Source organism: Bubalus bubalis, chromosome 14 (genome assembly GCF_019923935.1).
Source record: "Bubalus bubalis isolate 160015118507 breed Murrah chromosome 14, NDDB_SH_1, whole genome shotgun sequence".
NCBI classification, from domain to species: domain Eukaryota; kingdom Metazoa; phylum Chordata; class Mammalia; order Artiodactyla; family Bovidae; genus Bubalus; species Bubalus bubalis.
In genome coordinates, this window is record NC_059170.1 from 5,574,844 (window position 1) to 5,590,182 (window position 15,339).

The window sequence follows — 15,339 nt, forward strand, 5'->3', positions numbered from 1 at the left end:
GTGAGGTAGAAGGGAATGCCCTCTGACGACTTTAGATCTGACTAACGTTAAACCTTAAAGTGAGAATATCTTCTGGCTGTAAAATTCTATGTGATTCTATGAATTAAGTGTCAGTTACTCGCCTCAGTGGAGTGACAGCGCAGCCTAGCAGTGGGCCTTAGAGTGAACAGCGTGAATGTTTATTTCCAAACCTAACCTAAACCTATGCTGCATCGGGAAAGAATTTCTAAATACACTAAACCAGATCTACAAGGCAAAGAAAACTTATAAAGCACATACAACTGTGCGTGTATGTGTATTCAGATGCTCAGTCGTGTCCACCTCTTTGTGAGCCCATGGCCTGTAACCCACCAGGCTCCTCTGTCCATGGAATTTCCCAGGCAAGAATACTAGAGTGTGTTGCCATTTCCTACTCCAGGGGATCTTCCCAATCCAGGGATTGAACCCGTGTCTCTTGCGTCTGCTGCACTGGCAGGCAGATTCTTTACCACTGTGCCAACTGGGAAGCCTCTCATGTAGAAATATATACACAAAATTAACTTACAAAGCAGTGGTGATAAGACACAGATATCAGCAGCAGGCTACTGGAAACTAGAAATAAAGTAACCACAATATACTAAACTGATGAGAGCCTTGGCTGTGCCCTGGTTCCAGAAGTAGAAAGGGCTCTTAAGCACACACTGGGGCTTCCATGTGACTTTCAGGAGGTCATCACCACTCTCTGAACCCCCGGTGTACTCATCCGTAAAATAGGATCATAACACCCTCATGGCAGCTGGCAGAGAAGATGAAATGAGGTCGGGTGTACACCATATCTCGCGTGCTTAGGAGCACTTGGGAGGCACTCAAAAAATGGTACTGTTACTGCTTTAAGTATAGGATCGCCATTAAGCACTTACCTAATGAGACCACAGCAACGCTCTCTGGCAAGAAATGCAATCTGTATCGGATCAGTAAATGCACCAATATGATGCAGATAGCTGTGGGAAAAAATAAGACACTGTTAAAACAACCCAGCATTGAATGGAAACACCAAGCCCAAGGAAGCAGTTATTTCTAGGAGGCCGCCAGGGAAATGGACAATTGGCAGCAACACAGTAAACTTCAGCTGTCTTTTCAATTTCTTATTTCTGAATCTGGAGGTAGTTCATTACATTTTACATTATTTCTTTACATGCTTGAACTAGCTGCTGCCTTCCAGTTGTTGCAAGAGCCACAGACACCTATCTTTCTTCTGAGTGGTTAAATCTCATACAACCATTTAAAATTACTCAAATTTCCCTTATTCTGAGAAATGATCCTCAACAGTGAGGAAGAAGTCAATGAACTCAATCACTTTTATGCAAAGACAGCTGCATCAGAATATATGTTGACAAGCAAGTATTTTGCAGCCGTGTGATCTGTTCTCTTTCAACACAGAAGGAAGTCAGGGTGTTTTACAAACAGGAAAAAGTTAATCCTAATCTGGTGATAAGAACATAGAGACCTAGAGATGGGGTGCCTGCTTCCCAGCTGGGTACTGAGGCTTCTACAAGCCAGGGGCAGCCCTGAGCACTTCCCAAGTGCTCTCTCAGCTGACCATCAACACCCCCTCTGAATGAGCTGGCATCACCTCTGCCTCCTTTGATTAAAGACAAGAAAGCTGAGGCTGAGCGAGGTCACACCACGGCTGGGTGCCACCGGCCCGAGCTCGATTCCAACCCTGTCCTCTTAATCCTTGGCACCCACCACCCCTTCCTGGCGGCCTTCATCCTCAACCAGGAAAATGAGAATAATGTCTGACTTTCCTCACAGGGGTGCTGTCATGAAAGAAAAGAACCAAAAAGATGTAAAACTGTTTAAAAGGAATAGGTATTTCAGACCGAAAAAAGTACACTTTCACATAAATAACTCCTGAATGTAATTTCAAGGCCCAAGTGTTACTGTGCATGTCTTTTTTCTTTTACTAGGCACCTGGGTGGTATGCCATCTCATCAGAGTATTATAGTATTAAAAATAAATGAGTTGCCTTTTTTTGTAAAAGGAAATGTTCAAACAGTCTGCATGACTGTGAATGGGCCACCCTCAGAGCCCACGTTGACAAATTAGATTATCTTTAGTCCCACCAAAAAGCACCAGGTGGCCAGAGAAAGGAAACGGTTGTAAATATGGAAATTTTGTCCTCCTTTCATTCTGTGCTTTAAACTATCAATCTGTGGTGTTATTTTATTATAAATATTTAGCCTAGTTAGAAAAGTCCTACATTAAATACTAAGAGCAAGAAAAAAGTTCCAATGCATAAGCTCAACATGGAACCAATGAGAATGCCTATTGTATAAAAATGTAGACACACGAGCACATAAGTAGACAGAAATATATAGATCTAAGGAGTGGAATCAGTTGCTGCTCTTTCTTTGCACCAATCTGGATGACAAAATTTAAAAGCTTCTGCTTGTAAATCATATAACTATCTGAAGCTAAAGAGGAAAAGAGGGACTCCCTTGGTGGTCCAATGATTGAGATTCTGCACACACAGTGCAGGGGGCACGGGTTCCATCCCTGGTCGGGGAACTGAGGTCCTGCAGCAGGCAGCAACTAAGACCCAGGGCAGCACCCCCACCCAAAACAAGAGCAAAAGAAGAGCTGTCCATCAACAGAGAGAGCTGCATGTAAGGACGAGCAATGCCGCAGAATGGTCTTCAGAGACAAAGAGGAGATCTGCAAAGACAACCCACAGAATGACAGAAAATATTTGTTGGTCATATGTCTGATAAGGGTCTTGTGTCCACAGTATATAAAGAACTCTTACGACTCAACAACAAAAAGACAACACACTTTTTTAAAATGGGCAAAAGACATTTTCGACATTTCTCTAAAGAAGATATGCAAATGGCCAATAAGCACACGAAAAGGTACTCATCCTCGTCAATCATTAGAAAAATGCAAATCAAAACCACAATGAGACACAACTTCACAGCCTTTAGGATGTAACAAGGATGGAGAGCAACTGGAGCCTGTGTGCACTGCTGGGGGGAATGTACAACTGGGCAGCGACGGTGGCAAGTTCAGCAGTTTCTGAGAAAGCTCCCCATAGAGTAACCGCTTAACCCAGCAATTCCATTCCTAAGTACATATATCCAAGAGAAATGGGTTTTTATATGTCCACATACAAACTTGGACAAAAATGTTCACAGCAGCACTATTCACAATAGCCAAAAGGTGGAAACAATCCCAATGCCCATCAGCTGATGAATGGATAAACATGCGGACTATTATTCAGTAACGGAAAGGAAGGGGATTCTGACACATGCCACAACACGGATGGACCCTGAAGACATTATGCCAAGTGAAAGAAGCCAGACATAAAAGGCCACAGACTGCATGGTCCCATTTGTATGAAACACCCTCAGCAGGCAAATTCCTAGAGACAGCAGAACAGTGTTTACCAGAGACTGTGGGGAGGGAGAACGGGGAGTGGCTGCTTTTAACAGGAACTGGGTTTCCTTTAGGGGTGATGAAAATGTTCTAGAACTAGATCATGGTGATGGGTGCCCAGGTTCAAATTACATTACTGTGAATGTAATAAATGCCACTAAATTATACACTTCAAAATGGTAAATTTTATGTCTATTTTACCACACACACAGATTTTTGTCTTAAAAAAAAAAAAAAAAAGGTATATGCAAAAAGCACTAACATGGAAAGATCTCCAAGCTATTCTGTGAGAGGAAAAGCCGAGCTATAGGACCCTTCTTACATTAAAACAAACTCCAGACAGTATGTGCCTATCGCTGCCTATGTGCTTATGAATGTACATATGTATACATACACATCCGAGCACACATTTTCAAGTACACCTGAGAAAATACAGAGCGAGGAGGGACAAAACCTTCTGTGTGATATGGATGGTATGAGCACCACAAGTTGATGTATTTCCAATTTTTCATGCCTGAAGTTTTACTACATTGAAACATACGATGTCAATGTTAACAACTCCATTACACTTTGTGGCCCATAAAATGTGTCAAATGATGTTGAGAGTGTAAATCAGTAATAGGGACTCACCACTGTCACTGTGGAGTCAAAGACCAGCAAAGGAAAGTGTAGGTCAACTGACCTCAAACTTCTTGAAGTCAAAATTCGAATTTTGGCATCCTTTGCACACAAAAGTCACAATCTCATTTGACTTGACTAAAATAGTAAACAAAAGTGGTAAATCTGTTACAGGTTAGGAACTCCTGAAGTCTAGAATAACTTATGGACTATTTCCCTCAATTCACTAGTCTATGTATTAAGTGATCTGGCAAGTTATCTATTAATAGACATTGTTTTCCTTATCAGATTTACATTGTGTGGATATCTAATCAGGAATAAATATACAAGATACGTAATAATTTGTTGATATAGAAGAAGAGAGGGGAAACCTCCCTTCAAATTTACATAGAAAGCATTCCCTTCCGCTAACATATGCTAACCTACGCGTGCAAACTGAAGATACCAAATCATCAACTGACTAGGGGAAACAGAAACCCTCTGACCAATGTCAGAGGCTTATGACGGGTTTGTAGAGAAGACAATCCAAGAGAAGTATGCAGCACTGCTAAATACAGCTCAGCCCTTTTTGGCCTCAAAGATGTACAAACACTGGGCAGCACTTTATCTGGATTAAAAAGGAGGGAGGAGGGTTCAGGATGGGGAACACATGTATACCTGTGGCGGATTCATTTTGATATTTGGCAAAACTAATACAATTATGTAAAGTTTAAAAATAAAATTAAAAATAAAATAAAATAAAATAGCCAACTATAAAAAAAAAATAAAAAAAAAAAAATAAAGATCAGCCACCAGTTTTTTAAAAAAAAAAAAGCCCTATGATTCCAATACTATAATATGTGTAAAAAAAAAAAAAAAAAAAACTTTAGCAAATTGTTTTAATCATTTCAAGAGTTTTAATATATAAAATAAATAAAATATTTGACATTAAAAAAAAAAAAAAAGCACATCATAGAAACCTGTTTTGTGATCACTGGCACAAGCTAATCCGAGATGCTCCACACCCTGAAAGTCACTTTGAAAGTCTTATTTCTCACCCTCCTGTGAAAAAGGTGATAACAAAACAGAAGTTTTTTCCCAAGGCTTGCCTTTTATATCCCCTAACATATCACGCTGACCACAGTGTAAACAGTCTAACAATACTTCAGGATTAAGGATCCGGTACTAAAGACTTCTTGGTCAAGAAAACAACTGCTTTTCTTCTTAGTATTCAAGTACTATAACAAAAGGGGAGAAAAAGAAAACAAGAGTCCTTGATTGTTGAAGTAATCCCTGAGAAGTAGAATTACATTGACAGAGTAAAAATTACTTGGGCATATCCAATCTAAACGGACACTGGACACTTGTGGTTTGTGTACTTTTTTGGGAAAAAGCTTTTTTAAAACTAGATGGGAATTCCCTGGCGACCCAGTGGAGAAGACTCTGCAGTGATGCCAAGGGCTTGGGCTTGATCCTTGGTCAGGAATTCAGATCCCACAAACCAGGCTGCATGGCAAAAAAGAAAAGTTTTTAAAAACCTATAAAAGACAAGGATGAGTTCTGAGATTTTAAATGAAATAAAATTACTTAGTAAAATTACTTAATAGTCTAAATATAAATGTGAAAGAAGTTACACTTTTCTGCAAAAAAATAAACCAAAAACAATCCTAATAGCCATCAGAGAAATACTCTGCACTCTTATATTTTTTGTACCTTCCGTTCTTCTGAAAAGATCTAATTAAAAATATGACAATATAATTAAAGAGGAGCATAAAATGTAAACGTGCCAACTTCACTTTACAAACAAGTTTGGAGAATCCCATTCAAAGTTATTTCTTTCTTAGCTGATCCAAAGTGGTTGTGCAGTTTTAACTGGGTTTTCTGGTCTAAGACACTTGTCTACTGTCCACAGTGTCTGCGAGGCAGCTAAGAAATTGCCTCTTATCTAAACTTCCTGACCGATGTCTGGCAACCCGAATATTAGCCTCTGCTGCTGCTGCTTCTGCTAAGTCGCTTCAGTCGTGTCCGACTCTGTGCGACCCCATAGACGGCAGCCCACCAGGCTCCTCTGTCCCTGGGATTCTCCAGGCAAGAACACTGGAGTGGGTTGCCATTTCCTTCTCCAATGCATGAAAGTGAAAAGTGAAAGTGAAGTCGCTCAGTCGTGTCTGACTCTTAGCGACCCCATGGACTGCAGCCCACCAGGCTCCTCCGTCCATGGGATTTTCCAGGCAAGAGTACTGGGGTGGGGTGCCATTGCCTTCTCCAATATTAGCCTCTGCTGCTGCTGCTGCTGCTGCTAAGTCGCTTCAGTCGTGTCCGACTCTGTGCAACCCCAGAGATGGCAGCCCAGCAGGTTCCCCCGTCCTTGGGATTCTCCTGGCAAGAACACTGGAGTGGGTTGCCATTTCCTTCTCCAATGCATGAAAGTGAAAAGTGAAAGTGAAGTCGCTCAAGTTGTCTACTTTAAAGTTACACAGTTGTGTCCGACTCTTACAGACCCCATGGACTGCAGTCTACCAGGCTCCTCCGTCCATGGGATTTTCCAGGCAAGAGTACTGGGGTGGGGTGCCATTGCTTCTCCAATATTAGCCTCTAGTCTTCCTTAAAACAGATCTGTCAATTAATTTAAACTCTATGGGCCTAAATTTCTTCACCTGTGAAATAAGGAGGTTGAATAAAATGAGATCTTAAGCCTGAGAGAGTGGATCTCTTTGAAGGAAAATATCACGCAAGCAAAGAGCGGCACAGGTGCTAAACAGACATGGTGAGAGCCATGACCACAGTTGACAGGAACAACAGAGGTTAAAGGAGCAGTGTGCTAACACAAGGGGGTGTGCTCCTTCACTCACAGCAAAACTCGTAACCAAGTGAAAGTTTACACGGAAGCCGAACGGACACAAGGGACAAAACGCGGCTCTGGTCAGAAAGTCAGATGCTCTGCCGTGTGACCCCCGACCCCCACTCACGGTGTCACACAGACACACACAGAGACTCATGAGCAGAATCTGAAATACACTGAACTAGAAGATGCTCAAGGCTCTTTCCAGATCAAGAATTCTTGAAGTCTTTGTTTCAAAGGACATCTACGATAAAGATGTTCTTCAGAATGGCTAAGCTCAATGATTTTATAAAGAAATAGGACTATGCGATTAAACAGTTATGGCATCATGAACTGATCAGTGACCCTCTGTGTATGAATTGAACGTCAAATGACAGGCAGACTTGACAAAGTCAACAGTAGCTGACCCGGGGTTGACCATACAGACAGCGCACACAGACGCTCAAAATGCCAGGGGATGGTGTTTCCGAGAACATTCGCCGAGGACCTGCATTCACCTAGGACGAGGAGGCTGAAGAAAATGGTCATGCCGCTCGACTGCTCTTCCTGCTGAGCTTGCTCCCCTGTCTGCACCGGGAGGATGGGCTTGGCAGGGGTCGGGAGCACCAGTTTCGTAGTGACCACCAGGGTGGTGTGAAGGGTGACATTGAAACCTTCATGAGTCGTGTTGGGGAACCTGTTGGAGAGCATAAAAAGCAGCAGAATTAGACAAAGGAAACAGGGCCCTGAGTTATCAACACATACACAAACCAGAAAGAGAACTCTGGCATAGAGCTCTATGGCATTCACAAGGCCCGCAACCAAGAGGCAAGCCTTGGAGAGAAGCTGGTTAGGAAAATTCCTGCCTGCTGCTGCATGAGGGTACGGGTGGCCTCAGGTGCACTGAACACAACCACTTAGAGGTCAGGGACAGGGGGCAGTCAGGGCCAGTGTAGAACCAAATGCTGCCTGCTCTTTGGCACTTAATGGGGGATTTAAGGACTAAGCACAGCACAAAGGGAGGCAAACTGGAGTCTCATCACATTCCAAGATCAAACATCATTTACTAAGTGCCTTTACTTCTCCAGCTTACATTCTTTTCCTTAGATCGAATGTGCAAGTCAAAGAAGCCACTGATTTTACTCAATTGTTGATTAAGTCTGAATGCCCTACCCTACTTCACAAGAACCTCAGTTCAGGGGCCCAAAAGTAATCCCCTCTGTAACACTCCCACTCCACCCCACCCCCCCACTGTGTTCCTCACAGCTATCTCCTCACTTTCTGTTGGGATTGTAAACCAGTGTGATATTGACGTAATAACCATCGCAGCTGTGATTGTAACAACTGATATTTTTTGAGTACAGCCTCATTCTGGGGACCAGGTAACATACAAACTTGCATTTAACAGGCATTAACAAGCCTGGGGTGGACACTGCTACTTTCTCTTTTTTACCTGTGAACAACAGGCTCAGAGAGCCTTTTGTTATGCCTGTTGGCTTAATTTGGCCAGTATCTCAGTAAGTCAGTGGCAGAATCAAGCCAGATTTGAATCCAAATTTGAAATCACTGAGCCATACCACCTCTTTTGCTTTGTGCTGCTGAGGCCCAGTTTAGTGTCTGTGACAGCCAAGATGTTTGGTAAGTAAGCTAACTAAATGAAATGACCACTAGGCTAAAAGACATACAGAAAAGTTGTCAGGCGAGGGAGTCAAATTTCAACTGTTGGCTTGGTTCCTTCTTAATTTTTATACACTCCTTCCACAAAGATGGGCATCTATAACATGCAACAAACTGTGCAGGGCAGGTATGCAGAAAAGACTAAAAGAGTAGTCCTTTCCCAGATGCAACTGAAGTTCGGAGACACCTCACTCCCTTTATCTTATACAGCCAGCTACCCTGCTTTCTACACTCCAGCCTTCCCTGTTTTCTGTCCCTCAAAAGACACTAAGCTCTTTGTGGCACCTGTCTTCCCTCTCCTATTCCTCCTTTTGGTCTCGAAGGTTTCATCTGGCACGTCACCTGTTCCTGAGAAGCCTCCTCCACCCCAGTACCATTCGGCTTCCTTCAGAGCACTGAAATCATCTTGTCTATTTATGGTCTTCTCTTTAAACTAGAATGAAAGCTCCTTGAGAGGGACTCCTGGTCGGTCTCCATCTCTACCATGTGACCAGGGCCTGATCGACAGTAGACGGCCACCAGTTTAATGAATAAATGGATTTCATTGAAGGAAACAAGAAAACATGATCGTTACAACGGAGGAGGGGACTGGCTACGTAAGGGGGGGGGGTACTTTCTGGAGGCGGCGGAGCGCTGCGTAATCAGCAGATGAACGAAAAATGGGAAAGTGAAATCTAGGCTGCGGTTTCCGCAAGGCAGCTTCCGAGATCTACGACGAACGGCCGATACCTAGCCAGAGGGTCCAACCTCAAGGGGGCCGCGCCGCCCAGGCCCGCCCCTCCCCCTGCTCGCAGGCGCCAGCATGGTCAGTCCCGGCCAACCAGCGCGAGGAGCTCCGCCTTCTGGGGCCGGAGGGCGGCCTGAAGGGCTCGCTGTCACCCGACGGGGCCCAGCCCTGCCGCCTCAGCCGCCCAGAAACAAGCCCACTCACTCCTCTTCCGCCATCTTCTCCGCAATCCCGCGGAGCCTCCGAGACCACCGAGCGCGGGGCTAGCAGGGCCCGCTTTTGCTTCCGGCTTCCGCTGGAGGCGCGGGCGGGCCGACCGGCAGGGGGGCGGAGTCTCGGCTGCACGAGGCCGGCATTTCTGTCCCTTCGTCTCTATGGCCGGAGGGTGGGAGGATGCGCGTGGGAGGACCCCGGGGAACTTTCAGGATCTGTGGCCGCACTTCTTTTGGCCCCTCTGGCCCTGCGAAGTTCCGGCTGTTCCCTTCCACAGGGTTGGGACGTTTTGGGGAAACTCCTGTGAGGTGACTGTGACTCATCCTGAAAGCACGCGCTTTCCTCCCGACGTCCAGGAATTGACCATAGTTAAAGTGGGACGGAAGCTTCTAGAGTAAGCTGAGCGGAGGGACCCCAGGGGTATACTCCCCCAGTCTCTGTTTTCCCCAGCCCGAAAGAGGACTAAGCCACCTGGGTTTTGCAGAATTGTGCAGTATTCGGAGAAGGCGATGGCACCCCACTCCAGTACTCTTGCCTGGAAAATCCCATGGACGGAGGAGCCTGGAAGGCTGCAGTCCATGGGGTCGCTAAGAATCTGACACGACTGAGCGACTTCATCTTCACTTTTCACTTTCATGCATTGGAGAAGGAAATGGCAAGCTACTCCAGTGTTCTTGCCTGGAGAATCCCAGGGACGGGGAAGCCTGGTGGGCTGCCCTCTATGGGGTCGCACAGAGTCGGACACGACTGAAGCAACTTAACAGCAGCAGCAGCAGCAATATTCTATCTGTAAACATTTATTGAGTTCTGACTGTATTCCTGTCTTTAAAATAGAGGATGATGATCTAAGAATGAATCCTTCATTCATTCGTTCATTGTCTCAACAAATAATAAGACGCCTATACGTGGTTCCAGGTGGCCCAGTGATAAAGAATCCGCCTGCCAATGCAGGAGACACAAGAGACACCGGTTTGATCACTGGGTGGGGAATATCACCTGGAGGAAGAAAGGGTAATATTCTTGCCCGGAGAATCCCATGGACAGAGGAGTCTGGTGAGCTACAGTCCATGAGGGTCGCAAAGGGTCAGACAGGACTGAGCATGAAGGCACATGGTTAGTGTTGTGGTCTGTGTGGGTTGGAAAAGAATTTCCAGACACCAGGCAGAATGAAAGGAGAATAAAGTTTATTTCTAAGGCCCGCCTTGATTGTTTTGTTTGTTTTTTTTTCTGTTCTTTAGTCCTTGGGAAACCACAGTTAGCAGTGATCTGTGGGGTTGGGGAAACAGGAAAGAACAAAGTGAAGTTGGAGGGGTAGGAAGGCCCCCACCCAGAGAGCTGGTACCCTTTTGTGAGGCCTTTGGCTTTGATGCCAGCTCTGCAGCTACCTTCCTTCCTGGTGGCAACCATCGTAGCTCAGCAGCTGTGATAGCTATTTAAACCCTTTATCTGGCTCTGCTGTTCTTCCTTAAGCTTTTCCCAGAGCAGAGGGACTAAACACACACAACAGAGGTCCCAGTGAACCTTTTAAACTTCAGTCACTCCCCTGCTTAAAAGGTACCCTGGCTTCCAGTCTCAATCAGAGGGAAAAAAAGATGGAGAAGCTCCAGGACTCAACCCCGCCCCTCTGCCTTGTGAGGTCAATCCCCTCCCCTCCTACTCACACTCTCCACTGTGGTCACAGTGACTTCCTTGGGGGCACCTGAAACACACCAGGATCACTCCTACCTCTGCACTGGCCAAGCCCTTGGCCAAGAATCCTCAGCCCTGGGACTTCCCTGGTGGCCCAGTGGCTAAGGCTCTGGGCTCTCAATGCAGGCGGCTGGGGTTCCAGCCCTGGTGAGAGAACTGCATCCCACATGCTGCAACTGAGACCTGGTGCAGCCAAATCAATAAAACCTTTTAAAAAAGAATACTCACCTCCTCGGTTGCTCCTTGACACCCACTTTTCCCACTTTCTGTTTACCCTTTTCTTGTCCAATATGCCTTCCCTGACTGACCTAAAATCCAAGTGCTCTTCCCTTTACTGCCTTCTTTTCCTCCATAACCCTGAACATATTATATGTTTTACTTATATGTTCATTTATTGTTCTCTCCATGAGAACATAAACTTCTGAATGCCGAAGTTTTGTTCTTTTTTATTTCTAGTGCCTAGAATAGTACCTGGCATAAAGAAGCTACTAGAGAGAAAAATGACCCTCAGACTTCCCTGATGCTCCAGTGGTTATGACTCTGCACTTCCAATGCAGGGGGCGAGTTTGATTCCTGGTCAGGGAACTAAGATGCCACATGTATTGGCGTAGCCAAAAGTAATTTAATTTAAAAATGAACAAATAATCCATTTTGAGTTTATTTTTGTGTATGGCATTAGAGAGTGTTCTAATTTCATTCTCAGAATAGGAGAAAATATTTGCAAATGAAGCAACCAACCAGGGATTAATCTCCAAAATATACAAATGGTTATGCAGCTTAAAATAAAAAAAAGCAAAACACATAACCAAATCAAAGAATGGGCAGAAGTTCTAAAAGAGACATTGTTGTTGTTCAGTCTATTTGTTGTGTCTGACTCTGCAACCCAACGGACTGCAGCATGCCAGGCTCCCTTGTCCTTCACCATCTCCCAGAGTTTGCTCAAACTCATGTCCATTAAGTCAGTGATGCCATCCAACCATCTCATCCTCTGTCGCCCCCTTTTCTTGCTTCAGTCTTTCCCAGCATAAGGGTCTTTTCCAAAGAGTCGGTTCTTTGCATCAGGTGGCCAAAGCATTGGAGCTTCAGCATCAGTCCTTCTAATGAATATTCAGGACATAAAGATGGCCAAAAGAAAACATAAGGATGACCAAAAAGTGCATGTTCAACATCATTAAGATTCAGTTCAGTTCAGTTGCTCAGTTGTGTCCAATTCTTTGTGACCCCATGAATCGTAACACACCAGGCCTCCCTGTCCATCACCAACTCCCCGAGTTTACCCAAACTCATGTCCATCGAGTTAGTGATGGCATCCAGCCATCTCATCCTCTGTCATCCCCTTCTCCTCCTGCCCCCAATCCCTCCCAGCATCAGGGTCTTTTCCAATGAGTCAACTTTTCGCATGAGGTGGCCAAAGTATTGGAGTTTCAGCTTCAGCATCAATCCTTCCAATGAACACCCAGGACTGATCTCCTTCAGAATGGACTGGTTGGATCTCCTTGCAGTCCAAGGGACTCTCAAGAGTCTTCTCCAACACCACAGTTCAAAAGTAACAATTCTTCGGCACTCAGCTTTCTTCACAGTCCAACTCTCATATCCATATATGACCACTGAAAAAACCATATCCTTGACTAGACGGACCTTTTTTGGCAAAGTAATGTCTCTGCTTTTCAATATGCTATCTAGGTTGGTCATAACTTTCCTTCCAAGGAGTAAGCGTCTTTTAATTTCATGGCTGCAGTCGCCATCTGCAGTGATTTTGGAGCCCCAAAAAATAAAGTCTGACACTGTTTCCACTGTTTCCCCATCTACCTCCCATGAATTGATGGGACCAGATGCCATGATCTTCGTTTTCTGAATGTTGAGCTTTAAGCCAACTTTTTCACTCTCCACTTTCACTTTCATCAAAAGGCTTTTTGGTTCCTCTTCACTTTCTCCCATAAGGGTGATGTCATCTGCATATCTGAGGTTATTGATATTTCTCCAGGCAATCTTGATTCCAGCTTGTGCTTCTTCCAGTCCAGCGTTTCTCATGATGTACTCTGCATAGAAGTTAAATAAGCAGGGTGACAATACACAGCCTTGACGTACTCCTTTTCCTATTTGGAACCAGTCTGGTGTTCCATGTCCAGTTCTAACTGTTGCTTCCTGACCCGCATATAGGTTTCTCAAGAAGCAGGTCAGGTGGTCTGGTATTCCCATCTCTTTCAGAATTTTCCACAGTTTGTTGTGATCCACACAGTCAAAGGCTTTGGCATAGTCAATAAAGCGGAAATAGGTGTTTTTCTGGAACTCGCTTGCTTTTTCGATGATTCAGCAGATGTTGGCAATTTGATCTCTGGTTCCTCTGCCTTTTCTAAAACCAGCTTGAACATTTATCTGGAAGTTCACGGTTCATGTATTGCTGAAGCCTGGCTTGGAGAATTTTGAGCATTACTAGCATGTGAGATGAGTGCAATTGTGTGGTAGTTTGAGCATTCTTTGGCATTGCCTTTCTTTGGGATTGGAATGAATTAAAGATTAGAGAAAAGCAAATCAAAACTACAGTGAGGTGTTACCATGTGCTATCAAAATGGCCATCATCAAAAAATCTATAAACAATAAATGTTGGAGACAGTGTGGAGAAAAGGGGACCCTCCTACTCTTTTCATGGGAATGTAAATTGGTACACTCACTATACTAAAAATAGAACTACTGTATGATCCAACCATTCCTGGTCATATACCCAGAGAAAACCATAGTTCAAAAAAGATACCTGCACCCTGATGTTCACTTATTATTTACAATAACCAGGACATAGAAACAAACTAAATGTCCATCAGTGGAGGAATGGATAAAGAAGACATGGTACATATATATACACAATGGAATATTCAGTTCAGTTCAGTCGCTCAGTCGTGTCCACCTCTTTGCAACCCCATGAATCGCAGCATGCCAGGCCTCCCTGTCCATCACCAACTCCCAGAGTTCACTCAAACTCACGTCCATAGATTCTGTGATGCCATCCAGCCATCTCATCCTCTGTCATCCCCTTTTCCTCCTTCCCCCAATCCCTCCCAGCATCAGAGTCTTTTCCAATGAGTCAACTCTTCGCATGAGGTTGCTGCTGCTGCTGCTAAGTCACTTCAGTCGTGTCCGACTCTGTGTGACCCCATAGATGGCAGCCCATCAGGCTCCCCTGTCCCTGGGATTCTCCAGGCAAGAACACTGGAGTGGGTTGCCATTTCCTTCTCCAACGCATGAAAGTGAAAAGTGAAAGCGAAGTCGTTCAGTCATGTCTGACTCTTCGCAACCCCATGGACTGCAGCCTACCAGGCTCCTTAGTCCATGGGATTTTCCAGGCAAGAGTACTGGAGTGGGGTGCCATTGCCTTCTCTTCGCATGAGGTTACTCAACCATAAAAGAACAAAATGATGCCATTTGAAGCAACACAGATTGTCATAGTGAGTGAAGTCAGACACAGAAAACCAAATATAATATCACTTATATGTGGAATCTTAAAAAAAAGATACAAATGAAGTTATTTACAAAACAGAAGTAGAGTCACAGGTGATGAAAACAAACTTATGGTTACCAGGGATAAATTAGGAGATTGGAATTGACATATATACACAACTATTTGTAAAATAGATAACTAGTAAGAACTAGCTGTATAGCGTAGATATTCGATAACAGCCTATAGAGGAAAAGAATCTTAAAAAGAGTGGAGGGACTTTCCTAGTAGTCTAGTGGTTAAGAATCCGCCTTGCAGTACAGAGGACACAGGTTCAATCCCTGGTTGGGGAAGTAAGATTCCACATGCCTCAGAGCAACTAAGCCCACACTGCAACTACTGAGTCCAACATAGCCAAATAAATAAATAATTTGAAAAAAAGAGTGGATATATGTATATGTAGAATTCATTCACTTTGCTGTACACCACACCTGAAACTAACCCAACATTGTAAATCAAGTATACTCCAAAAATAAAGTTTGTTAGCTCCGGAAGTGTTAGGAAACAGGAAGGATTTGAAAAGAGGAGTGCTGTGAAGAGTCGGGGATGGGGAAGCGGGGGAAGGATGGAAGATCTCAACTAGGAGGCCTTTACAATAATCTGGGCGAGAGCTGGTGGCGCTTTGAACTAAGGTGATACCTTCGGTATGGCAGGAATGATCGGGCTGTGGGTGGGTGTTGAAGGCAGGATTTGCGGATGGACTTCTGAGAA

At 44.4% G+C, this 15,339-nt stretch overlaps 1 protein-coding gene across 3 annotated transcripts in view; it reads right to left on the reverse strand.

The window, feature by feature from the left end:
- The window catches only part of SLC9A8 (solute carrier family 9 member A8), a 74,920-nt gene extending 65,219 nt beyond the window's left edge, over positions 1 to 9,701 (reverse strand). The window contains exons 1-3 of one of the 3 annotated variants that reach the window (XM_025263301.3): positions 9,441 to 9,701; positions 7,351 to 7,529; positions 900 to 980 (exon numbers count right to left, since the gene is read on the reverse strand). In XM_025263301.3, coding sequence (XP_025119086.3) covers positions 900 to 980; positions 7,351 to 7,529; positions 9,441 to 9,454 — 274 coding nt within the window. In that variant the 5' untranslated portion in view covers positions 9,455 to 9,701. Of the gene's footprint in view, positions 1 to 899; positions 981 to 7,350; positions 7,530 to 9,238; positions 9,414 to 9,440 lie in introns of those variants that run through there. The other 2 variants (XM_006048329.4, XM_044927547.2) reach the window with 2 other exon arrangements.
- Positions 9,702 to 15,339: the final 5,638 nt, after the last annotated feature.